Genomic DNA, 24,766 nt, shown 5'->3' on the forward strand with positions numbered 1-24,766 from the left:
ACTAATTCCTGTTTTTTCAGTGACTATCATTATGGAGAAGATTACTTCTTAAAGTTTTTATTTTATACCCCATATGACTTGCCCTGCAGTGCCACAATGCCAGAATGTTTTAGCCACACACATTGCCCAATGATGCAACCACTGAGTTAATATGATCAGACAAGACAGGCTTTTAAGTATTTCTCCCAACTTTCTACCACAAAGTAAACAAACCAAAAATATCTTTAAATGTTTGATTATTCCTTAACTGTTATTCTGCAAAGATTAGGATCAGAGGAGATCCACATTAGCTGAGGTTAGATGTTTGTGAAAGATTTTCTACATCAGATGTGTGACCAAATATGGAGCTTGACCCAACTTGAAGGGACGAACAAAAAACTTTTTGTGCTGCAAATATGAAAAACCTCTTTGAGGTGTCATTTTCTGCAAGGGGGGTGTTGTACTTTTCCAGGCACATGATTTGTCTATAACTGTTTCCTTTTAGCAGGGCCTTTCTGTTACAATATGTACCCACCCTTGTCCTCATCCACACACACACACACAAACACACACACACACACCATAATGTTTGTGGTTAGATTCTCTTTTAATACTTGGGATACAAATAGGGCCAATCATTTTTTTTTCCAAGAAAAAAAGATCATGAAAAAAAAAAAAAAAAAAAAAAAGTTCACATACTTTTATGCTTGTTTAGTAGTTTGTTTTTCTAAAATGAAACCGTATGCTTAAAAGCCACAGAGTATGGGAAGGGCCTTGAATCTTGGCGCTGATGTTGGAAATTAACCACAAAAAACAAAGATTCTAGTGTTGCCACGCTTGTCCACTTTTCTTGGGGGTTGGAGTGATAAATAAAACATCTCAAGTGGAATTACAAAAAATCTTAGTGCAGACTGTGTCTTGTGCAGGACTCATAAAGTATGTTTTATATGTATTATAAGTAGTAGATAGTGGCAATTCTTGGGGGATGGGCTTTTAGTGTTTGGGCTGGTGGACTGAGAGGGATACAAAAGTTGATTCAATCTGGGGAAAGTGAGACATCCACCATGATCATGTTGATCAGAGCTGGAAATATGAGACAGTAAAAGGCATCACACACAGAATGTGTTTCTGTAGGGAAACTCCTGCCAAGTGAGAGCTGTTATCATCGCAGCAGGTCACTCTGGCCCAGACCAAGAAGTGTGAGAAAAGGCTGTCACAAGAAAGATGCTGTACTAATGTAAGTCTGGCATCTTATCGAAAAGCACAATCACTCCTTTGTTTTTCCTTTTCATCCAGTAGGCTACTTATTTATTTATTTTTTTACCCCTATTTTCTGTTTATTTTTCAGGCTTGGTGGTAAAGAGAGGATAATTTGGGCAGCGCTGTGTGTTTTTTTCCCGGTAATAACCGACTCATCACCTTGGCCAGCCTCCAGCCAATGCGGGACAGAAAGGAGTGGCAGGGATCCAGCGCTGCACTGTGTCTTTAAGCTCCTCTGAAATCCAGCGAGAGGAGCCGCTGCCGATAGGATTGTAGTGTTTGTACGCTCATTACGATAGAGGGACCTGCTCAGTGGTACTAACAGAAGGGGATTTCGTGCTTTTTTTTGCGTTTATTTAACCCACAGGATGGTAATTCTCGCACTTGTACCGCATGGAGTAGAGTTACAGGCTTGAAAACCGCCCAATCATGAGATGCCACTGGGTTGCCTTTGCCCTGTCTTTTATTTTGCTGCCACTTACAGGTGAGAGACCACTTAAACCTTTAAGAAGTTGTTTAAATATTCCTTTGATGTTTGAGATCATGATTTATAGTGCTTTAAAAATTAGTCTACTTTAGAGCAACCTTGTTTGGCCACATTTACTTTGACAAGTGTGCATGCAGAATGTTCCTCAAGTGTAAATTATAATCATATATTGTGGGATAAAACAGCATCCATCTTTCAATGAACCACCGTCCCCATGTATTACGTTTCCTCTAGGTAAATGTGTTTTTGTGCATTAACTCAGGTGGGAAAAGCCATGAATTAGTGCGCGTGTTACTGCGCAGACTCCATATCGAGCAGCGTCTGTTACAGTTTTTGTTACTAACGGGTGTAGAGTTATGATCCTCAATGACTCTGGAGTCTGAACACGTGGTGGATGTTTGGTGAAAGTGGCGTTTAACGGTGTTGCCCGATCGACCTGTCAGCTCAAGTCTGCCGATCATATCAGAGTTCATTTGCATAACGGTGTGTCGAGGGATGTCTTTGAGCTGGCATTCCTGGAGGGCAACAGGTGTGTGCGTCTGTGTCTGCGTGTTTCTTTCAGTAGCTATAAGGGTCATTAATAATTTAACCCAACCAAATAAAAGAGATCAGGTTGTGCACCCGGGAAGAAGCAACAAAAAAGGACCATCTTTTGACAAAAACACACCCAGCAGCACCTCTACATCTCAACAGCTCTGTCTGCCGTGCGATGAAAGCCCTGTGTTTAGTCATACAACAGCCTCAGGTTCTGTGTTGAACCGTTTGCTTGCTCAAATAACACAGTTGCAACAGCAGAGCTCAAATCCGAGATACAGCACACACACAAAAAGGAAGAAAAACAGTTACACAGGAACACACTAACTGGCATGTTAAAAAGAGAGCTCATTTGCATCCACATGCCTCTCCTTCTGGCTTTCTCAACCCTCACAAGCCTAAAGGCACAACAGTCACATGAAGATCTTGGTCTGAAAAGGGCTGCTTTTATGTGAATTTCAGCACAAAAAAAAACACACACATCAAGGCCAAAAAAGAAGATCACTTGGGGAAATGACTGACGAACTGAAGAGATGAATTATGGTTTAGTTTAACACATCTTAGGGGTATGGATTAAGGAGCCATAATGTATGATTACTCAGCTGGAAGACAGCGCATAATTATTGATTGCTCAATTGAGCCATAGTGGTCTGATAGCACTTTGTCTTAAGGGGCTCAGTGCCAATCAGAACATCCTTTTAAGCCATCATATAGGGGACTGTATCCCATTTGATCCCATCGTCTACCCTACAGAGAGATGAAATGGTTTGAAATGATCTGAGGACAAGTAGCTGTTGGCAGTTTTGATCATGGGTTTTTGAATATGAAACTTCAAATGGTTTCTGTTTATCAGTTTTAATGATTTTCCTGCTTTTTCTTTTTTGTGTATTTGATCTTTCGACCTGACTTTGTTGATAAGCCATATTGAAGTGGTATTGAAGTTTTTCTGTCCTGTAGGCTTATCACTCAAGGGATTTATTGGTAAAGCTGTGGAAATAAAATAGCTAAGAGGGACAGTCCTTGTAATGGCCAGGCTTTTATGCATGGCACCTGTTATATTGTAAGAATATTTTCCCAGTATTTGAAGCTTAGATATGCCTTAATCCTGAGTTAAAGAGACCATGATGCTAAATGGAGTACTCAAAAAGAAACCACAAGACTGTAGCATTTAAATATGTGATCCAGTCCTTTAGATTTTCCAGACTGGTCTATATTACCAGGATTCAAACTGTGGGGAATCAAGAAAAAACTACAGACTAGTGGTAAAAACCTGGGAGCTGTCATGATGATTTGGAAGGGGATGTTAGTAATCATTTCTTCAATGTTCTTGTTGACAGTATGGACATGAAATTCCACTGCAGGATGCTGTCTTCATTGAGCTAGTATCATATCCAAAAGTTGAATGTAGCAGCGTCTTTTTATTTCCATCTGTTCTGGATTTTTATCCAAATTGAACCCCTCACAGATGATAGAAATAGCCTCCAGATCCAGCATATGTCCAACATACTGTGCCTCCTCTGTTCCAGTGTGGTGCGAGCCAGTCATCTCCCCCGCCGGGCCTCATGTAGTGGTTCCCAAGCGGGGAAAGCTGGAGCTTCGTTGCCATGACAATGCAACAACATCTGGCATCCCCTCCATCCTGAGGTGGCAGAGGGAGAAGGCTCGTCGGCTGGAGGGAGAGGTGGAAGAGGGTGGGGTGGCTTATGTCAGGGTGTCAGCAGCACAGACCTACCACATGGGTCGTTATGTGTGCATCAACAACAGCACGCTGGAACACAGCTCCATCTATGTTTATGTGAAAGGTGGGTTTGAGGTGTGAAGAAAGTACATAAATGTGTCTAAATCTGATCACTTATCAATCAAACCTCTTCTGTGATGTTTCCCTGCAGACCCACAAAACGCTTTCAAGCACACCATGGTGAATGTAATCCTGGTGCGTGCAGGTGAGAACTGCACCATACCGTGTCTTGTCACCGACCCTGAGGTCGACAATCTGGCCTTGGAGACTTGTGATGGAAGACCTTTGCCTTTTGGCATGAGGTACTACAGCAACCTACAGCGAGGCGCCATCATCAGCAATACCAGGAAGGAATACGAAGGCTGTTACGTCTGTGTGGGACAGCTCAGTGGTGTCAAAGTGACCTCCGGTCAATACACTGTGGACGTGCGACTTGGTATGTAAGAGCTATTGATAACATTGATTTGTGGTGTTGCTGCTTTTGAAACACTGAAAATTATCTTGTTGGAGTGTTTCACACCATTGTTTGACAGTTCATGTGTCTAAGCTTTTCCACATTTGTCATTTGTGTGATTGTTAATCAAAAGTGTCAAAAATGAAAAAGGATAAAAGCTTCATAGAGCTGTTGGTAAGTGGCGAGTAAATGTGATGGATATGCTACTTCTTTTAGAGTCTGCTTTGGTCGGAAAAAAAATGTTGCTTTCTCCTGGCTCATGGCTATTTTCAGGGATCACTAAAGAGATCAGTCTTTGCTAATGGTCTTTGGGAAAAAATGATGTAAACATCCTGAAACTTGTGTGGAGGTGTAAAGTCAAGTAAACACAGACTTAAGTAGAGTTAAACACTTTTATCCTAACCTCATTTCTACAAAAAAAATGTGTAACACCCTTGAATGACAGTGCTGTGACAAGGCATTTACAATGTGCAAGTTTAGAAAGGAGCCTTAGGGACCTTTGACATGTAGGAATGCGAAACTTTTAGACCAAGAGCACAAAAAAACACAAATCTGAGAAAGTTTGGATTAGTTTGAATTCAATAGGGTGGAATTAGGGACCAAAAGGTTGCAACCTTCAGCCTATAAATATGAAGCCTGTGCAGAAGTGCTAAAAAGTGCAGTTCATGAAGCTTCCACTTGAGGTTGGCTGAGGGAGAAACAAAACCATATACACGGCAATTCAAAAACAGCTGATCTTCACCGCAAAAATAAACTGGATTGAAGCCTGGTTTTAAAAAATGATTGGGTCAGACAGATCATTTCTCAATCCATACAGTCTCACACTTTTTATAATTTGTTATTTCTAAAGTTATTTAACCTCTGAGTTTTACCCTCCACCTCATCCAAACTTAATTGAGGTTAAGTAAGGTTGAGTTCAACAGCCAAGGCTGGGTTCCCAAACTCTGTATTAGCAACAGATGGGTGACGTCACGGACACTACATCAATGCATCATACAGTCTATGTTCATAATGTGAGAAAATGGTAAACTGCTATCCTAATGTTGTTTAATCCAATATTTATACATAATTCAGCTGCTCGTCTCATAACAAACCTCATTTTACAGGAAACTGTTGTGCACCTAGATCCTAATGTTTACAGTTGATAGTGATACAAATAGTCTACATGGTAAAAAAAGCTCGACCCATTTACCCCAAATCTTAACAATGCCAGTCAAAGAACTGTTTTGACTACAAATGAACACAAGAGACCACAATGCATCACAACAGAGCTCAGGGTCACTGAGATGAAACAGCCTCTCAGAACTATCCATATAGCAGATGTGATTTAGGAAAAGAGGTCAAGCTAATATTTTTTCTCATCTGCTATATAAATAGTAAATGTTTGCTGAAAGCATTTTAAGCTTACGTCAGTGGAAACTGATCATATTTCTGTTTGTCCCTGCAGTGCATCAGCATTCTCAGTCTAGTCTGCAGTGGAAAGACGTTGAAACAGAAAGAGGCTGGGAGGAGCAGGAGCTGGGAGGTGTAATGTCTTTATATGTGATGCAAAAGAGGGAACAAGAAAAGGAGTCGTGAGGGAGGGCCTACCAGAGGGATTAGAGTCCCACACTGAACACAGCTTTTGTAACGGTGCGTGAAGGCAGCGTTTAGGGTAAATAGAATTACTACAGTCTTGGTCAAACACAGCCGCTGAATCGACGTCAGCAGGTTCTTAATGGTGGGAGATAATCATCCGGTTTATAAGTCTGCAAGTGTCTGCATATGCAAATACTGTGCTCCTGTGGAATGTCATGTGAGCATAAGCATACATTAGAGTGTCTTTGTCCTTTAAAGGAGAATTCAACAAATAGCAGTCACCTTGAAGGGTAATTTATGAATACTGTATGTGCAGCCAAGGTGTTCTTGAATGTCATTCAGTTTCTTATAGAGTACCATCGTTGTTACAGAGATGGAGACTTGGAGTAATCTACAATATTAAAGCTTTAACATACAATAGAAAAATATCACTCATAAATAACAAGCTGCTTTGAATAAGCAGTGCAAAGGTCTTAACCCTAGTGACCCAAAAGTCCTCGCGTCTGTAGTTAAAGGGAGTAAATGAAAAAATCCAATCACTTATGAAAATGTTGCTATCTCATTTTCTGATCCAGTGCCAGAAGTGACTCCAGTGGTAATGCTGTCCCAGAGAGACACCGTCATCCTGAGGAAAGGGGAGCAGTTTGAGGTTACCTGCAGCTCCACTAACATCAACCCGGACATCAGTCTTAAGTGGGATTACCCTCCAACAGCGGTGAGACTGATGCGTCTTTGTTGTTTTTGTTTTTGATGACAAACATGCAAAAAATAAAGTTTCTGGCTATTTTTAAAGAGAGTTGTCCTTTTTCAGTGCAAAAACAGTGCAATGTTAAAACAGGAGCTGGCTATATCAGGACTTTATGACTCAAATATCCATCCCACTGCTCCACTGAGAGCATATTTCATATTTTTTGACAAATCAATGTCCTGTTTTCCAGCATTTTCCAAAGCATGATACTTTAAAAACACTGAATCTGATCCTTGCCTCTCCTGTGGTGCACCCTCTGTCTCTTATACCCTGCAGCATCCTGATGAATCACACAACTCACACATCCTCTCTGGTTCCCGCGGTTATCGTCGCGCCACCTCGCTCTTGATCACAGCTGTCAACCAATCAGACTCGGGAACGTATCGCTGCCACGCCCACAACGAGAGAGGCACCAGCTCCACAGCACTGCAGCTGGATGTCCGCGGTGAGTGCTGATGATAGGTTTGTTGATTTTTCAGTGTGTGTACAGGGATTTTTTCTGTTCAAACAAGTGATAAATCAAACATTAAGGCTGGATACAAACTACTTGAGTCAGCACTTTGCACATGAAGTGGACTGACTGGTTTTGAGACGTGATCTCTTTTGAATTATACAGGCACACTTTGCTATTTCATGCAAAACCATCTGTGTGTTGTGGCTTGATGTAGAAAAAAGCCCCAAAAATGTGACCCACATTGAAGAATTTCCTTGTTTCTGTTGTCCTCCAGAGCAAGGCTTCATCACCATGTTGGGAGCCCAGAGTCCTGTCCAGGCTGAAGTGAAGGAAGGTGAGAGCCTGAGCCTCAAAGTAGAGTTTGATGCCTACCCAGCATCCAGCTCCCTGTCATGGTCTTACAACAACAAAAAGCTCCTCAACACCACCGAGCATGTCATCACCATCTACCGCCGCAAATACAGGTACTCCAAACTCTGGATGTTTTATCAGCAGGTACACAGGTATGTGCAAACAGAGGATTTAAAATAAATGTTTGCTCTATCAGATACATCAGTGAGCTCAAACTAGTGAGAGTCCTCGGTTCAGAGGGCGGGATCTACAAGTTCTCCGCCAGCCACGAGGACGCAGCTCTGGAACATTTCTTTCATGTGTATGTCAACAGTGAGTATCCATTACACTGTTTACATTGCTCTACATACGACTGGTTTGATTTCATTATTTTTTCATGTGCAGCTAATGGCACAGCACAAAAAACTTAACAGAAGAAAGACACAAAGATACCAACATAGACACAAAGTTAATACTTGAGACATGAACGGTTTTGTCATTTTACAGATGTTGTTTGCATAAAGCTTAATACCTAAGAACTTCAGTATCTTTTAGTTTCATTATCTTTCTTTTTGTTAATCCCCCAACCGACCTTCTTCTCTACCAGGCAAACCAGTTATTGTTGCCCAGGAAGGGCCTGTTGACGGACAGGTGCGGTGCATTGCTGCTGGCTACCCGGTCCCTAAAATCAGTTGGTACTTCTGTGAGCAGCCCCATACAAGGTATACTTTCAACATAAATCACAATATTACACGAGCGTTGATGTGACTTTGTGCTACATTTTAAACTTTCCATGAAAAAACATGCAGGATTAACTCTAAAGAGGGGTTATTATGCTTTCTTATTTTTAAACATGGATATAAAGTAAAAACGCTGGTTGTCCATATGAAACGTGCTGAATATCATACATTTATATGTTGAAATTCCTGAGTCTGTCTCTTAACTGCTAACATGAAATTTTCAGAAGATTTCCCTAAGATATGCTTAAATGATGAAGTTATCATATTTGAATCTCCTAACTGGTACCTGACATGTTGGAGGGGTGGGCCTCAAACACCACATTCTGCCTCATTAAAAAAGAATGGTACTCCCTGTTTAATCAAAAGCTTGATTGACATCCTGAGAGTTTCATGCTCTCCTTGCTTCAGCAGATCTGTTTCTTAAGTGTATCTACTGGGACACTAACATAGTATTTTCATAAACAAGATTTTAAAATAATTATTTCAACTCTCAATTATTTTGACTCTTTGGCCGTTGTTGAAAAGTTGTAACTGAGCATCAGTGTTTTTCTCACAACAATCTCAGACATGACTCATCCTGTGTTGTTTTGTCTGGCAGCTCCTCTGAGAGGACATGCTCGTGGGAGCTGAAACAAAAGTTTGTTAAAAGGATTATATCATCTCACAGTCTCATTAGCATTCAGGCCAATGAGCCAACTGTCATTTTTTAACTGTTAGTCAAGACATAATAAGGCTTTTAAAAGTTTGGTTTAATAGGCATTTGGGGTTTTATGGGCTTAAGTGATTAGAAAAAAGCAGTGATGTTCTGTGGTTGAAAATTATAGTATAAAATTATTCATTAGTACACAGTAATTGGCAGTTTAGTCTTAGATTTGGGTAAACAACCTTTAAATGTTTAGATAGAAAGTATCATGATCCTGACACAAGAGAATTAGGGCTGTTTTGGACTTGAGACAATGAGTAGAATTCATTTATATGCAATTAGGAGGATCTCTGGCTTTTCAGGACACGCCTTTAAAGGGAGCTTGAGTCATTTTTCATCCGACTGCCAAAATAATGTTGATGGTATATGATAGATACTATTTTTTTTTTTGCTCCAGAAAAATATTTGAATGCTAAAAAGCTAAAGTGAAAGAGAGATGCAGGTTTAAAGAAAATATCAGGACGTTTTTCAGATACATTGTTCCCCTCCAACAGGTGCTCACAAATGCCCAATGCCACCCACTGGGAGACTCCAGAGGTTATAATGGTGACAGAGTCCACCTTCGGCAGGAGTGAAGTGGAGAGCCGACTGAATGTGACCAAGGAGCACGCTCACTATCACACCCTGGAGTGTGTGGCGAGTGTGGAGGGCGAAGAGGCCTACACCTTGTTCTCCATAAGTGGTACGTCTCTTCACTATCTAGTATATGTAGAGGTGGTGTATTAGCTCTCAATAGTGGAAAATTATTTGCACATAGATGCACAAATATGGTCTAGATGTCTGTTGGAGCCAGGTGCAAGATAACTGGGCACAGATTGAATAAGATTAGTGAATGCTGAGTGTGCAGGCTGGGATTAGATGATGTAGACTGACTAATCCTTGTCACACAAACAAACACCACTGCTCCAGCTGTCTTCTGGAAAATGAGGGTTGGACTGTTCATGTGTGTGTGAATGTGTGTGCACCAGTAACATGTTGTGTACACAGCATGAGCTAAACAGGATTTCTGTTCTCCTGTGTGTGTTTCCCCTCAGAACGCCTCGTGCCCCACAAACTCTTCACTCCTCTTCTGATCGGCATGGTGGCCACTGGGGTCTGTCTCAGCCTCACTCTGGTGGTGCTGCTCTATAAATACATGCAGGTAATATTGCTTATACATAAGGAAATGCAATGTCATTACTTTAATAATGAAAAACAGTTTAATCTTAATAAAAGTATAGTCATAAATTAGTCATAAATCATGTAAATCAATCACTGTCAATGCAGTAAAATAGTTTATAGAGCACTCTTAGTGCTAATAAATCCACTGACACAGTTTGCATCACAGAAAAATAAGCATTAGTATTTGGCGAACAGCCCGCTCTCATTTATTCATGACTCATGTTTATCATGGTTAAAGTTAAAACCCTCTTTTTTCAGGCCAGAGTAGTTTTTCTTGGTATGACTTTCACCAGATAAAAGCAGAAGTATATCCTTTTAATCAGCATGAATGTGCTCTAATGAATCTGAAATGAATCAATCATCCATTCAGAGTGCACACATGTTGTAGTCAAAGGCTTTTTTGACGCCCTGATCATGCCTCAGGCCATGCTGCTTTCATTACACTCACATGAGTCAGACTCCTAGAGGATTGGTTTATGGATTCACAGTGGCATCATCTGGGGAAAGTCTAGACTCACAGCATAAGTGCACTGAGTAATCTAAGATTTAATTGAGAATACATGAAAGCTGTATAACCATGAAAGTTGCACGTAAACAATACGATGTGGGTCTAAATTTCTTTCTTGTTAAAAAGTTATCCCTGCTTTTCTCTCCTAACTTTGACAGAAACCAAAGTTCCAAATCCAGTGGAAGGTGATCGACAGTATTCACGGCAACAACTACATTTATATTGACCCCACACAGCTGCCATATGACTCTAAATGGGAGTTTCCTCGACAGAAGCTGCGCTTTGGTAAGACAGCCTGTTTGTGCATATTGATACAATATATGCTGTATGTACAAATGTAGGTTTCTTAACTTGATTATAGAGAAATCTGATCGTTGTCTAAGTAAGACTAGAAAATTGTTTTCAGGTACGACCAAAAAAAGGATGTTCTAATCAACATATTGCTTTGCCAACACAAATTATTGGAAATTAATCTGATGTGCCACAAACAGTGTGGTGAACAAAAGTGGCCGCAGGCAAAACATACTCACACACAGTTCTCATAGGTTTTTAATCAGAGACAAACAGACTTTTTGTGCCAACAACTCAAAAGTTATTCATGTTTTAAAAGTGTATTTGTTGTTTTTGTTCCTCTAGGTAAAACTCTGGGCTCTGGTGCTTTTGGAAAAGTAGTGAGAGCCACAGCGTATGGACTTTGCTCTGCAGACACTGTAACAACTGTTGCAGTTAAGATGCTCAAACGTAAGTGTGTGTGTTCTGTCTCTTCCTCATTTTCAGTCTGTTTTTAGTGTGTCATGAATTCAGATTAATTTGTCATTTTTTATTTTCTACAGGGGCATAAATTGCACATTTTCAGTGTGATCCCCACTCTAAAGACCATTCTTGCAGTCTGAGCTAAAGTCAGTCTTTAAGATTCTCAAGCTAAATTTCAAATGAAAGCTTTTATTCTGCCTCAGACTCTACCCCCCAGGCATCCAGGCATCAGGCACCTGCCCCAAGGTTCTGTGTGCAGCTACAACAACCTGAGTTGTTGTTAGGTTTCAGAAAAGTTCCCTGAACTCCTACACTTAAAGAGTAAAAGGCGTTTTCAGCTGTTTCCGTTTGTGTGGGACTCTGCACTGATCAGCAATGATTCCAAGAAAATGTTGTTAAGACACTGTTGTCTTTTTTATCAAGCAATAAATCAGACATTTACAATTGAGTTTAAAGATCCAGTAATGCAATTTTTATATTCTTTTTTAAAATGTTGACCTTTTTAAATGACCAGACAGGCAATGTCTGTGAAGATTCTCAGTCATCCAGTTTACAGTCATTCCAATCTTAGTCTAACAAAGGCTGCTAACTTCATCCAAGTGTTGAGGATGTTTCATCTCTCCTTGGAAAGGCAGTCCTGAACAGACTGGTAGACAGAGCCAGACAATGTAAGCCTTTAAAAATGACCAGTCTGCCAGTTGTTGTCTCATTGGGTCGTTAGCAGAGTCTTGATCTAGTTCTTCAAAGTCTTCGATGCATGGCCCAAGCCAGTTCCTCAGGCCAGGAACATTTACATTTCAAGGATAAAGCACATTTATTTGACGACAATTTTGCAGGTTTGGATTCTCCAATGTGTTGGGAGACCCCAAGAGCTCTTAAGATTTAAGTCAACAACTTTATTGGTTGAGTCGGATCAACCTCATGACAATATTGATGAAAAGTATCAGGTTGTAACAAAGAAATCAAAGATGTCACGTTCAGCTTGGCTTTTTGTGTTATATTTTTACTATGAGTTTTTTTACGTCTCCCTTAAACAAAAACCTGAAGGACAGGGGCTCAAACTCTCCACTTACACTAAATCAAAACTGTAATTCAAAATTGTACTCAAAGAAAGCCAACTGACGGTGTTAACTTTATGAGAGCAGAAAACTTCACCAAGACTTCAGCCTTATTTTAAATCCTCCCTCAGCTCATTGACACCAGCTGAGGGGGGACATCACAGGTTTTCCTTGTACCTGCTGGTTGGGTGAGGTAGATCCGGATCCCTTTCGAAACAAATCTCTTGTCCTTTATTCAAAACACTACATCTGTAATAAGTTTAATAGGAAAGAGTAACATAAATGTGTTCTGCTGAAATCTTTTAGTTGAGATGCTCTGAGTAATGATAAACTGATGTTTTAATTACTATGTTGAGAGCAACAACAAATCATGTGCTCTACATTGTAGTGCATGTGATTTCAGACACAGCCTGTCTGTGCCTGTCTTTGTTATATATGAGACTCTGTAAGAGTTTATAAATGTCCTGATGATGTCATTCCAGCCAACGCTCACTCTACGGAGAAGGAAGCACTGATGTCTGAGCTGAAGGTCCTCAGCTACCTTGGAAACCATGTAAACATTGTGAACCTGCTGGGAGCCTGCACTGTCGGAGGTGAGAGGAGGAACTAAGTTTGGTGTTATGGATACCAAACTAAGTTAATGAGGAAGTCATTTCTGGATAAGATTAGGTCTGGTCACTAACTTCTTGCTTTTGCCACGTTTACTCCATATGTATTGGCTGATTGTGTTACAGTAAGTATTAACAGGGCTTCACAGACATGTTGATTTGCTGACTTGATGTCGATGTTTCCCTCTTTGTTAAATCCAATATGAGGACGTGATGCAGCTTGACTGGTCACAAATCTACAGAGCAGTCGGATCAATATTATCTACCTGTCTAGCCTTCGGCATTGATTGTACTGCAGCATTTACATTATGAGTTTGAACAAGTTTGCAACAGTAGATTGTTAAAGCGAAAACACAAAATTTCATTTTTGTTTAGAGGTTAAGCATTGATATGTCACATTTTCACAATTAGCTTATGATTGATTGAAGACATGCTGGAAAATGACATCTTTGGGCTCAGTTTGAGAGCTCTGTGTCTCTGTTCTCTCTCATTGTGATTTTCTGTCATGTGGCTTGAAAACCACTGAACACTGAGGTTTCTTTTATATCTCTGCATCCTGCCAGGCCCAATTTTGGTGATCACAGAATACTGTTGCTATGGTGACCTCCTTAACTTCCTGCGCAGAAAAAGAGAGTCTTTCCTCAACTCCCAGGTTGGTGATGGTTCCTATCGCAACGTCTCGAACCAAACAGAGCCTCTGAGGTATGTTGGAGTGAGTGTTTAACCAAAAACCAATTTCAAATGCAACAGGCTTAACATCGGTTGATGGATTGGTGTGTCTTTGTGTTTGTGTGTGTGATCAAGCAGCACAGATATGACTGAGACAGGATATATGACCATGCGTCCCTCTGAAAAAGAAAGGTGCTCCCAGCCAGGTAGGAAGTCTCACTCTTCTTTTGTTATCACATACTTCTGGGGGGTAAATCACTAAGCATGGAATGCGGCCAACTATTACAGCAAGAATTGTACATTGTTTGCTCCATCTGATGACCTATTTTACAAAGCATTCTGCACTAATAATGTTAATGCAAAAAATACCCACAAAGGCTTCAGTTTTGTGTTTTTAATGTGAATAAATTAGCTGTAAGTTTCTCCAGAGCTGCACTGTGCACTCTCACCCTGACAGTGCTTTTTTTAATGTGGGGTCACCTAATTGTTCCAAAGAAATGTAATATCAAAGTAATAGGCTTTATGTGCTTATAGATAGTATTATTTCTACATCATCTAAAAAAAAGGAAATGTTGTTTTGACCAATGAAGAGCTTGATAATGGTTATAAATACTCACAAAAACCACTAGCTCCCAGCAGACAGTAAAAAGCCAACTCAAACTGAGTGTGGCTGTTGTATTGGTACATTTGTATTGGTACAAAGAGACTCACCATTTGCAATATAGGGGCATATTTTACTCCAAATGAATGCATGATGGCTTTTTGTCATTTTACATAAACAACAATGGTGCACAGACTAGTGATGTTATTTGCCCTGTATAGCAGTTTGAGAGGTGTTTAACCATTTGCACATGCTCAATGAATTAGATATAAGTAGAGTACTTTGCAACATTAAGAAAGTTATAATGGAAAGGAAAAACTACCTTTTAAGAGGCAGAAATCTTGGCAGAACCAGATGGACAGAAATCTACTTCAACTGAATCCAGCCAGTCTTTACCTCCTGAATCAAATATACCCTGCAGCAGGCACTGACGTGAAGTGTAGGTTACATTTTTAATGCTTGAGTCTGCACAGCAGGAATTGACTAGTGGAGCTATAGTAATAATGTTTTGCTCCTTCCACTAATTAAAACATACATTTAAATAACTGATGAAATGGAGTAGATCACTCAGTACAGTTAACAGTGTGACAGGTTCCTAAGTGCATTTGAAGCAGACTCTCACACTTACAGAAAGTTCAGTCAGTCCTGAGTCAGTGTTTGTTCCACAATCCCTCTCATTCTTGCTCTGCTGTAATAATCCAGTGCACACAGTTTCCCAGGAGCCACATTAGTCGCACAGCTGTCAATCATGGTGTTATACCCTTTGCGTGGCATCAAATAACTGATTAAAGCTGAGAGTCTCAGAAAAATGAACACTTGAACAATAATCAGCGTGTTAGGAGCAGACTATAGGCCAGAAAGCCCAAGAACTTAATCACCCCAAAGACACTTTCTGCTTTTGGTCATCTGTGCTTGTTTGCACCCAGGTAATAAAGCTCTACAGAATCATGGCAGTCATTATTAGTTAGAGAAACAGCCCCAGCTAGTGGTGGATGGTTGTGATACAGATTTATTTATTTTTTCTTCATACACAGTCCCTGGTAACCTTTTATTTTTCATTCACCAAGGCTAACTGTGCAATCATTTTGTAGATCACATAGATGAGCTGTCTCTGGATGCTGAAGATCTCCTCAGCTTTTCCTACCAGGTGGCAAAAGGGATGGAGTACATCACTTCTAAGAACGTAAGGCTTTTACAGACTGTGCTTTATTTATAGAGTAGTAACGGCAAAGATTTAGAGAGCTTCTGCTAGTTTGTAAATCATTTTTTGGCTATGAGCCAACATGTGCTGCATTGCTGTCTACTAATAGGGTTTTTACATTCTGAACCATACACACTGAAACTTCATTTATTTCTGTATCCTATACTTAAACTAAGACATATTTAAAAATGTGAATGAAAAACCAGACTTTTTAAAAATAAATTTGACCGCAATCACTGCTTTTATTAAACTAAAAGATATTTATAAAGAAAATATACCTGCCTACCTATACTGAAGATGGAAAAGATACAACTGCATGGTTCATTATTTTTCTTCTTTTGTCTTTTGTATATTTCATATTTATATTGACTTCACTTATTGATTTATGTTGCCCACTAGATAGCAGTTCTGCTTTTATGTGCTGTATAAATCACCTCCTATTGGCCTTTTGTGTTTGATGTTTAACAACACTCGCCTCGCCTTGTTTGAGTGTATGCTATGAGTCAGCCTCTCACTGCAGAAACTGGTTACAATGTCAGGATTCATTTCCGCGTTTGTGTGTGTGTGTGTGAAGTGTATCCACAGGGATCTTGCAGCCAGAAACATTCTGCTGACTCACGGCAGGGTAGCAAAGATCTGCGACTTTGGTTTGGCACGAGATATCACCACTGATGCCAGCTATGTTCTCCGGGGCAATGTGAGTGTCTGTCACTCATTCTTTCTGACCTTTTATCCTTACCTTTCTGTCCTAAATGAGTTTTATTTTTTTTCCAATACTTCATCTGCATGCACCTTTGTAGTTTGGCTGAACACAAACCAGTAGTGAGGAGTGCAAGGAGAGATTTTATTTCTGTATCAATCAAACATTTACCATGTAACATATAAAATAACAGAAAAATGTGGAATTTGCAACTTTAAAAAGCCTTAAGGCTCAAATTACATTTATTGAAAATTAAAAACCTACTAATCCCTCAGTGTTTAATGAATTGACAATATTGTTATTGCATTTTTGCTTTAAACAGAACACTCCTCTATCTCACAAATACAAGAAAGCATAAATAAGGCCAGTCACTCACTGACTTAGCTGTTGCTGACTAATGCTTTGAATGTAAATTTAAATATTTCAAGGTTCTTTTAAATTTTACTCTGACATTAGAATAAACCAATGAACAATTTCTATACCGCTCTTATAATCATTTCTCTGTCCTGCAGGCTCGTCTGCCAGTCAAGTGGATGTCTCCCGAGAGTATCTTCGACTGTGTCTACACTTACGAGAGTGACGTATGGTCCTATGGCATCCTGCTCTGGGAAATCTTCTCTCTGGGTAATATTTCTAACTAGGCCTCTGCTGTTGCATCTGTTTCATAATTTGTGTGCCATTACTGTCATCCATTACAGACTGTAGCCTCATTAGAGGCTCTCACAGTGCTCTTGAGAAAAAAACTCATTTAGTGAGGTTGATCAGACCAAATCATACAAACTACTTTATAAAATGCCTCACCAACTTCATAACATGATTATTATGGCAATAAGGCAAAGTGTTTGAACACTTCATATTTGTGTTTTGCAGGTAACAGTCCATACCCAGGGATGCAGGTGGGCTCAGTGTTTTACAGGATGATACAGGAAGGTCACAGGATGACGAGGCCACAGTTTGCTCCTGTTGAAATGTGTGTGTCTTTTAGAGTTTACTCTTGGTACAATAACTATGACTTGCAACTACACAGTTGATTTAGAAACCCAATATCTTTATTATTGTGATGGCAAAATAAGTTAAATCTACTTTACAAAAGTGATGCAAAATAACAGTGAAATGTGAACAAAAATATAGTTTCCTTTTATTACTTACTCAATCCTTTTTGCTGGTAAATGTGTCATGTATCTATGATGAATTTAACCCTTAGTTTCACCTCTCTAGGTATGACATGATGTTGTCTTGTTGGGATAGCGATCCTCTGAAGAGGCCCTCCTTCAGGAAGCTGGTGGAAAGGACGGAGCTGCTACTGTCTGAAAATACTAAAAATGTGAGTGGATGGATACAAATGATGGGTGATGTTTCTTGTTCCTTTTTAGGAAATGACAGAGAGCACAGAAAGAGAGCAAAAGTCATGAGTGCATTAAAGGCTCCTAGATGTATACGAACTTAGAGCCCATTTGATTTCCCAACCTTTATTGTTGTTGTATGTTTTTTTTGTTATAAAAAAAAGGCCCTCAATATGTGTCTAGTGCAGTATGAGTTTTTCTATTTAAGTTGTTGTTCCAAACCTTTTTGCTTGTTACCCCTAGATGAAAAGCTATCCCATATATTTAGAACATGTGAGTAGTTAAATTGGGAAGTGATTCACTATAACATGTTTCTAATAATTTAAACTACTGGAAAGGTACTGATAGACAAAAACAACCTAGTCAAAAGAAATTATTTCTTCCTACATAACCTGTTTTAATCTGGTAAACCATGAGATTAGTTTCAAGGCTTCATGTAGAAGTTGAGCTGACATGTACGTTGAAAACCTCTGCCATAAACAAAAAGCAAATATACCTCAATATTTACAGCACCCCCAATATTTTTAATCCCTAAGTTTATTTATTTATTTATTTATTTATTTATTATTTTATATTATTATTATTATATATATTATTATTTATTTATTTCCTTAATAAGTTTAGTATCATTCTTTGGACTTCTAACTCATACATAAAACAACAACCTAGAGGAAAGAAACCTGCTAACACCTTAAGAGACATACGCAAACTTTTTGTGGATCAACGCACAAAGGTAAAGAGGCATTTGGTCTTTGGTAGTTTAACTCTGGCATGCTGAGGATCTCACTGTCATCGTTCTTTATCAAATCTCATGTGTTGTTATTTTCCAGGTGTACCTGACCCTGAGTAACAACACTGGTCATCCACAACAGCAGAGGGCGCCATCTCGGAGGCTGAGCTCCGTCTGCAGCACGACAGCACCCACCCAGCCTTTACTGCAAAATACTGTTGATGTCTTCCAAGACTATGTCTGACCAACACACACACACACACACACACACACACACACACACACACACACACACACACACACACACACACACACACACACACACACACACACACACGCTGGTCTGAAACACACAACTTCCCCTACCTCCCTGATCATTTTTATCATTCTCACTGCACAAATATAAGAGCAAAATATGCTGTCAACCACTAACAATTTGGTCTCTTCTACTAACAAACACTGGCCTTTCTGCATCTCTCTATCACACACACACACAAACACACACACAAACACACACACACACACACACGCACACACACTGTAAATAAAAGACCCAGCATTTGGCTCTCTGTAACTCTATCTAGTATCCCCAAGAATCGATTTCTGATGTAGGTGTTTTAGGTGCATGTCTTTATAAAGCAGACTTCAGCACTAACTGCTCATCGGATGCAACTGCAGTCATCAGCAGGGGGAGTTCTGGCTCACATTCAGCCTAATAATACATCTGTAAATGCTTTGGGGAAATACAGACTATGACAAAAGCAAATTCACTTGGTCTTGGGTTGAGGGTTTCAATGGAGTGAGTTGGTATTGTAACTAGTGGACTTTAATGTTTTGTTTGTTTTTTTCTGGTCTTTGATCCCTTCATTTATTTTTTTTAGTCTGTTTCTAGTTGATACAGTAAAGAAGATATTGTAGGTTATCATTTGTGTTTTCACTGAATCCAGAATGGAGAGAAATGATGGAAGACATGGGAAACGGTGTGTCTCTGGAAATCTTTAAAACCCTGTGTGCTTTGCAACTTATTTCAACTTAACTTATTTGCAAAGACATTCAAAATATTACCTTATGTAAAATTTGTTAGAAATTTAAGAAAGTATTTATCTGATGCATTGTTATCTGAATTAGACAGCTGCATAACTTCTGGGAGGGCAACACCTAGCTGGCTCTACCAGTAAAAACAATTGCCAAAGAGTCAAAGGCTTATATGACAAACAGCCTGTTATCTAAAATGCAGAACGTTTCCCTGAAATATTAAAAGTTAAAAAAAAAAAAAAAGATGGTAATGAATTGGTGCCAAGCTGCTCTAAAAACACAGCCCTCCTGGTGTATTCAGTGCAGCGACAGCTGGCCCTGTCCATGGTGCTGAATTAGCAAAAACACGCTCCATTTCCAAAACATGCAACGAAGTCTCACACTTTGGCACTTGTGAAGTCTCTCATTAGCATAATGCAGTAAAGAAGTCCAGAGTCACTGGCAGTCCCCATAGAAATGATAATGTTAAAGAAAAGCAGAGGAAGCTGCTGGTGGTTTTACGTCTCATTCAATGTTAAGATAATTACAGCTGTATCATTCCTCTCTTTCACTCTCAGCTAAAAGGTGCAAGTCCACCACATCAGACTGTTTCTTCTTAATTCTTTTTTTTTAGCAATGAACACGTGCTGAGAGGTTGTCTGAAAGTAAAACTTCTAACAGATACTAAAGCCATAAGTTGTGGAAACACTGATTCCCACATGTATCAAGTAGCTTTGAACACTCATAAAGGCTGACTGTGGTAAAGCTGTAGGTATTTGAGGGTTAGCTTTAGTTAATTCTCTTCATTGAAGTCTGGTGTTTAGACCTGATTCATGTGCCCTTTTGACTTGTCTATGTAAAACAATGTATGCAATGTAAATATAATAGAGATGTGCCTTTAAATTTTTTTCATATTACTGTATGCTTTTGGTTGTGACACAGTTAATGCATAGAGGGCAACAAGGAGACAGCCTGGTTTTGAGGATCTCACAGTTTTGATACAGTTGGTAGAGTTGTAATAATAAAGAGTGTACCTGTGATGGTAGAATCAAGTGAAGAGTGTCCACTGTTGTTCTTCAGATCTGTTAAAACATCTAGTCAATGAATTAAAAGTAAAAATTAACTGCTTTATGAATAGTAGTGCCAAATCACAGCAAAGGTAGTCTCCTTATTCACCACATGCAGAACAGGTCGGCTATAGACTTCAGCTATAGGCTTGGTCAGAATGACTGGGAAATGGTTTAACAAAGCTGACACACTGTTTGGATATACAATGTTTTCATCCATGTGCTGTAGTATGGACATTACTTTTGAGGTAGCACAATGTACTTAAAAGGTACATAAACCAAAGCAAATAAATACTGAAGGGTTTGAAGATCCAATCACAGTCAAGTCAATATCACCCCAATGTAAGGTTGTGGCATCAAAGTAACTTGAGGTCTTGAAATCCTCCTATCGTTCAGCTTCTAAGTCAAACAAATGTTAGATTTTGCCATTTCCTCAATAACAGGCTTTGATGACACGCTATCATGTTTGAACAATTTTAGGTTGTGACTTGTTGGAAAAGCAAGGTAATGGCATTGCCCCAATATCAGGTCAACTCGTTAAACTGACATAATATGACATAACACAGACATCACTCCAATATCAAAGGTTAGTTTGAGAGATTTTCAGGTTTTTCACCCAATCTGAGTATTGAATTTAGAATAAACTTTTGATCTCCTGTAGAGCCAAATAAAAGTCTGGTGTTTACCACAGTCTTTGGGGTTAGTCCTCTTGGGATCATATTAGAAAAAATTGGAAAAAATATGACCACCACAGTAAACCTTTAACTTGAGTTTGAAAATATGAGCCCCATTGTGTCAGTAGACACAAGTAGGTGGATCTTCAGAGTCACTGGGGGTCATCCACTGGAGACCATCAAGGTGAATCATAGAATTGACAGCAACCCATTTGAATCTATGCTAAAGTGGTGACTTAATACTGGGCATTCTAAAGGCCATCAATAGCAGGAAAAAAAATCAAAATTACGGCAGCCTTTTGTCACGTATAATATTTGCAACTGTTTTTATTTTCAAATTGACCAAGAGGGTAAAGGGGGGGGTTATAATAATTGCAAACATTTTGCTTCAAAATATTGATTATTAATACATTTGACTTTGGGGTAGATAAAGGAGCACAGTTCAAGAGCAGAAGGATATACATACATACAGTACAGGTAAGCATAGCACCGTTTTACAATGAATACTGGTGTTCTTAGCTTTGTGTATGTGTACAGTTTTATACTGGAACTAGAACTCTTTAGAACCAAACGGTGTAGTGGACAGGTGATCTGTGTATCTCTATGAGAGGAGGAAGGGGCCCAGCTGTCATGTCTATGATGACCAATTTTGAATATCCTACACCTCATCTTTGAATAGCTTTTCAACTTTTCCAAACCTTTGTTGCCAGAAAACTGTTGCAAAATCAGAAACAGAAAGTTTTTTTAAACATTCAGAGGTTCTTTTACAATGCTGAGCTTGGACTTAAGTTCAGATTCTAAAGGTTGGTTCTTGCAGTGTAAAACATGATTTTCTTCTATAACCCTTGGTTTCATTCATCACAGAGCTTGTCAAAGGTTTTCCAGAATCAACAGTTACAACATCCACGAGTCTCTTTAAAACACCTTTACATTCTTTGGGCTGGGTATCAGTGACTCAAACTAAGTTATTTCAAAATTACCCTTCAGAGTGATGTCTTAAATACACCTATTCTATGGAGGATCCACATTTGGGAAGTGATGGGTGTAGACCTGTCTCAAATAGCAAGCCCCTCTATTAAAAACATATCTGACTCTCCTCATCTGTAGATAAAATCTCAAAACTAGTCTATGCTTAGTCCTTTATGCAGACAATCTAAATAAACTTTCTTCAGAGGGTTACTATTTGGGGCTGGTCTGATGTGTTGTTGATGTGATAAGTGTTAGTTGTGCAGTCTGTCATTGTAAAACAATAAAACTGCCTATATTCTTTATAGCCAGTCAGGTGACCAATGCTCTGCATTGCCTTACATAGATTCTTTTCCAGTCGAACATCTGTTCCATATGAAAATATACTGGGTTACAGTGACGGTTAACATGCATACAAACTGTCTTTCACACACAAACATGTATTCAAGTTGAGCTGTCCCACACACAGGCTTGCAGAGAACTGAGCCCAACTGGAGAGGAAGTTTCTTGAATATTACAATTATTTCTTTATACTGCAACGCAAGAACTGATTGGCTATCGCCAGGGGAAACCAATAATGACCCCTAAGTGATACAAGAAGGAGACGCTGAAATCACACAAACACACATCCAATCACGCGGTCTTTACTATACTCTGAGACAAAACAACACATTCTAAAAGCTCCTTTGCCAACCAACACACTTCCTCCGATCCAAGGCTTCTCTGTTTGATATGGCTTTCAACTGTAGACAAGGGGCAGAGCCCATTTCCATCTTTATTTAAGATGGCCCTGGGCACAGCCCTGGTTTTAACTGCTGTTAGAGAACTGAGAGATGAGGAAATTGAACTGCATGAGGATTTCTGAGGCCAAGGAATAGAAAGAAGGATAAACATTGATGCTTCAAAGAGAGTGAGGCAGTAAAAATGCTGGTAAAATGAGCTTTCAAAATCTTGATTTTTGTGTCTACTCCGTCATAAGAAAAACAAAAAACAGTACGTCTTCAGTCTACTTGGAGACTTCTTTCCCCATACCACTTTGATGAGGAGTCAACAGGGAAGGGTCTTTTGAAATCTGGGTCAAATTTGATTGAATCAACACACCCATTGTGTCATGTCTTCCTCTGGTTTCTGCAGCATCACTGTTTAATCCTTCCTGGTCTGGTTCCAGACTGAGGCAGAAGCAAATAACTTTCCACATTCCTGAGAGTACAAGTACCATCCAGCAACTTCAAACCCTTACTAAGTCAATTATTATAAGACACAAGGGGCAACAGGCATACACACGCACGCGCGCACACAAACACACACACACCAACCACAGACACCCTCATGCACACAGATTGTATTCTCAAAAACACACTATCTCACAGAATCACACCACAGATTACAAACAACTAGGTCTTGACAGTGATTTACTGTACACAACCACATCAAGTGCTAAAGTTTCAGGAGGTTGAGGATATACTGTTTGTTACGTATAGGGCTCTCTGACTGTTAAAAAATAATCCCTACTATATACACACGCATGAACCTTATTAGGGGTAGTATCTTGTTGGAAAATATATTTACGCCTTTGAATAGTCTGCTTAAAATAAAAACATAATTGACTACGTTATTGGCACTTAGAATCACTCGACCTGTTAGACATACAGTGATCATCTTGTAAATATTTCAGTTGAACTGTAATATAATGTAGTTTCTTGCCAAACAGGTTTTCTTACAAAGTTAAAAAGAGCCATTTCTGTCTCAGGGACACAGTGTTTAAAAACACAACTTCCTCCAAAAAAATAAAAATAAAAAACACCCAAGCCCATCCATTTTTTAAACAAACGACTTAAGTTTAAAGCCTTATTCTGGACTTTCTTTTTTCAGAGAAGGGGGGGGAGAGGGAAGGGATCGGAGAGAGCATGTCACAGCTCCATCTTTGACCAGAAAACACTTGAACAAAGTAAAAATTCAATTTTCAAAAGCGACTAATAAAAGCTTACACAGTTATTCTTTCCATGCAATCATATAAAATACCACATTTCTGTTTCCTGTTAGGCTATATTGAATATTTACATGTTTTTTTTATCATACAGTTAATCTGTACAAGGTCAGTCCACTAACACGCCTTAAAAAAAGTCTGCCGTTACTATGGCAATAAGGTGTTCTTGTCAGGTTTCCACGGAGACTGGAGCTCTCTTACAGTTCTGCCTCTGGTGATTTAAATCTATCCTGTTGCCATGGTGACAATCCTTGGTGAGTTCCTTGAAGACTCACATGCTTTCCTCTTTCCTATGATTCACTTCTTTTAGATAGAGGAAAGGAAGGGCAGCGATTTTGGGAAAAAGGAAATTTGACCAAAACACACGTGTGTAGCAATCCGAGTTTCACTTCTCCATGCCGTCTGTCTTTCACATGTTCCTTCCACACTTTACTGTGGTTGGCTGCTGACACTGTCAGTCCTGTGCGATGACGGAGCTTTCTGCTGTTTTTGGGGCTGTGGTTTCAGCTGCTGCTGGTGCCTTTGATGATGCGTTTGTTGCTGCTGTTGTTGTTGCTGCTGCTGCTGTTGCCGCTGTTGCTGCTGCTGTTGTTGTTGTTGTTGCTGCTGCTGCTGCTGCTGTGGTTGCTGTTGGTGGGCTGCCTGGGTGAAAGTGCCCTGTTGCTGGAGTGGGAAAGCTGCCTGCAGAATCAGCTGGGTGGACTGGTTACTGTGGAGAAGA

The 24,766-nt window shown here is 39.5% G+C and overlaps 2 protein-coding genes across 7 annotated transcripts in view; one reads left to right on the plus strand and one right to left on the minus strand.

The window, feature by feature from the left end:
* The first annotated feature begins 1,444 nt into the window (after positions 1–1,444).
* Positions 1,445–20,402, plus strand: kitb (KIT proto-oncogene, receptor tyrosine kinase b). Of its 2 annotated transcripts, none has more exons than XM_074663494.1 (21): positions 1,445–1,723; positions 3,787–4,062; positions 4,150–4,434; positions 6,606–6,745; positions 7,055–7,223; positions 7,507–7,696; positions 7,780–7,895; positions 8,170–8,284; positions 9,500–9,687; positions 10,040–10,146; positions 10,833–10,959; positions 11,311–11,415; positions 12,968–13,078; positions 13,657–13,795; positions 13,898–13,968; positions 15,455–15,546; positions 16,139–16,261; positions 16,777–16,888; positions 17,135–17,234; positions 17,483–17,588; positions 18,438–20,402. In XM_074663494.1, the coding sequence occupies exons 1-21, from the start codon at positions 1,669–1,671 to the stop codon at positions 18,579–18,581; spliced, it is 2,871 nt and encodes a 956-aa protein (XP_074519595.1). In that variant the 5' UTR covers positions 1,445–1,668; the 3' UTR covers positions 18,582–20,402. The 2 variants fall into 2 exon arrangements, with proteins under 2 accessions (XP_074519595.1, XP_074519602.1); XM_074663501.1 differs by having other exon boundaries at positions 13,901–13,968.
* Positions 20,403–21,375: 973 nt separating this feature from the next.
* clockb (clock circadian regulator b) overlaps positions 21,376–24,766 on the minus strand; it is a 15,956-nt gene continuing 12,565 nt past the window's right edge. For 3 of the 5 annotated variants that reach the window (XM_074663532.1, XM_074663515.1, XM_074663525.1), the window contains exon 24: positions 21,376–24,766. This exon is cut by the window's right edge and continues 8 nt beyond it. In XM_074663532.1, coding sequence (XP_074519633.1) covers positions 24,475–24,766 — 292 coding nt within the window. In that variant the 3' untranslated portion in view covers positions 21,376–24,474. The other 2 variants (XM_074663551.1, XM_074663540.1) reach the window with 1 other exon arrangement.

This window comes from Halichoeres trimaculatus, unplaced genomic scaffold, assembly GCF_033239565.1.
Source record: "Halichoeres trimaculatus isolate MK-OKI-2021-1 unplaced genomic scaffold, fHalTri1.1 fHalTri1_scaffold_2, whole genome shotgun sequence".
NCBI classification, from domain to species: domain Eukaryota; kingdom Metazoa; phylum Chordata; class Actinopteri; order Labriformes; family Labridae; genus Halichoeres; species Halichoeres trimaculatus.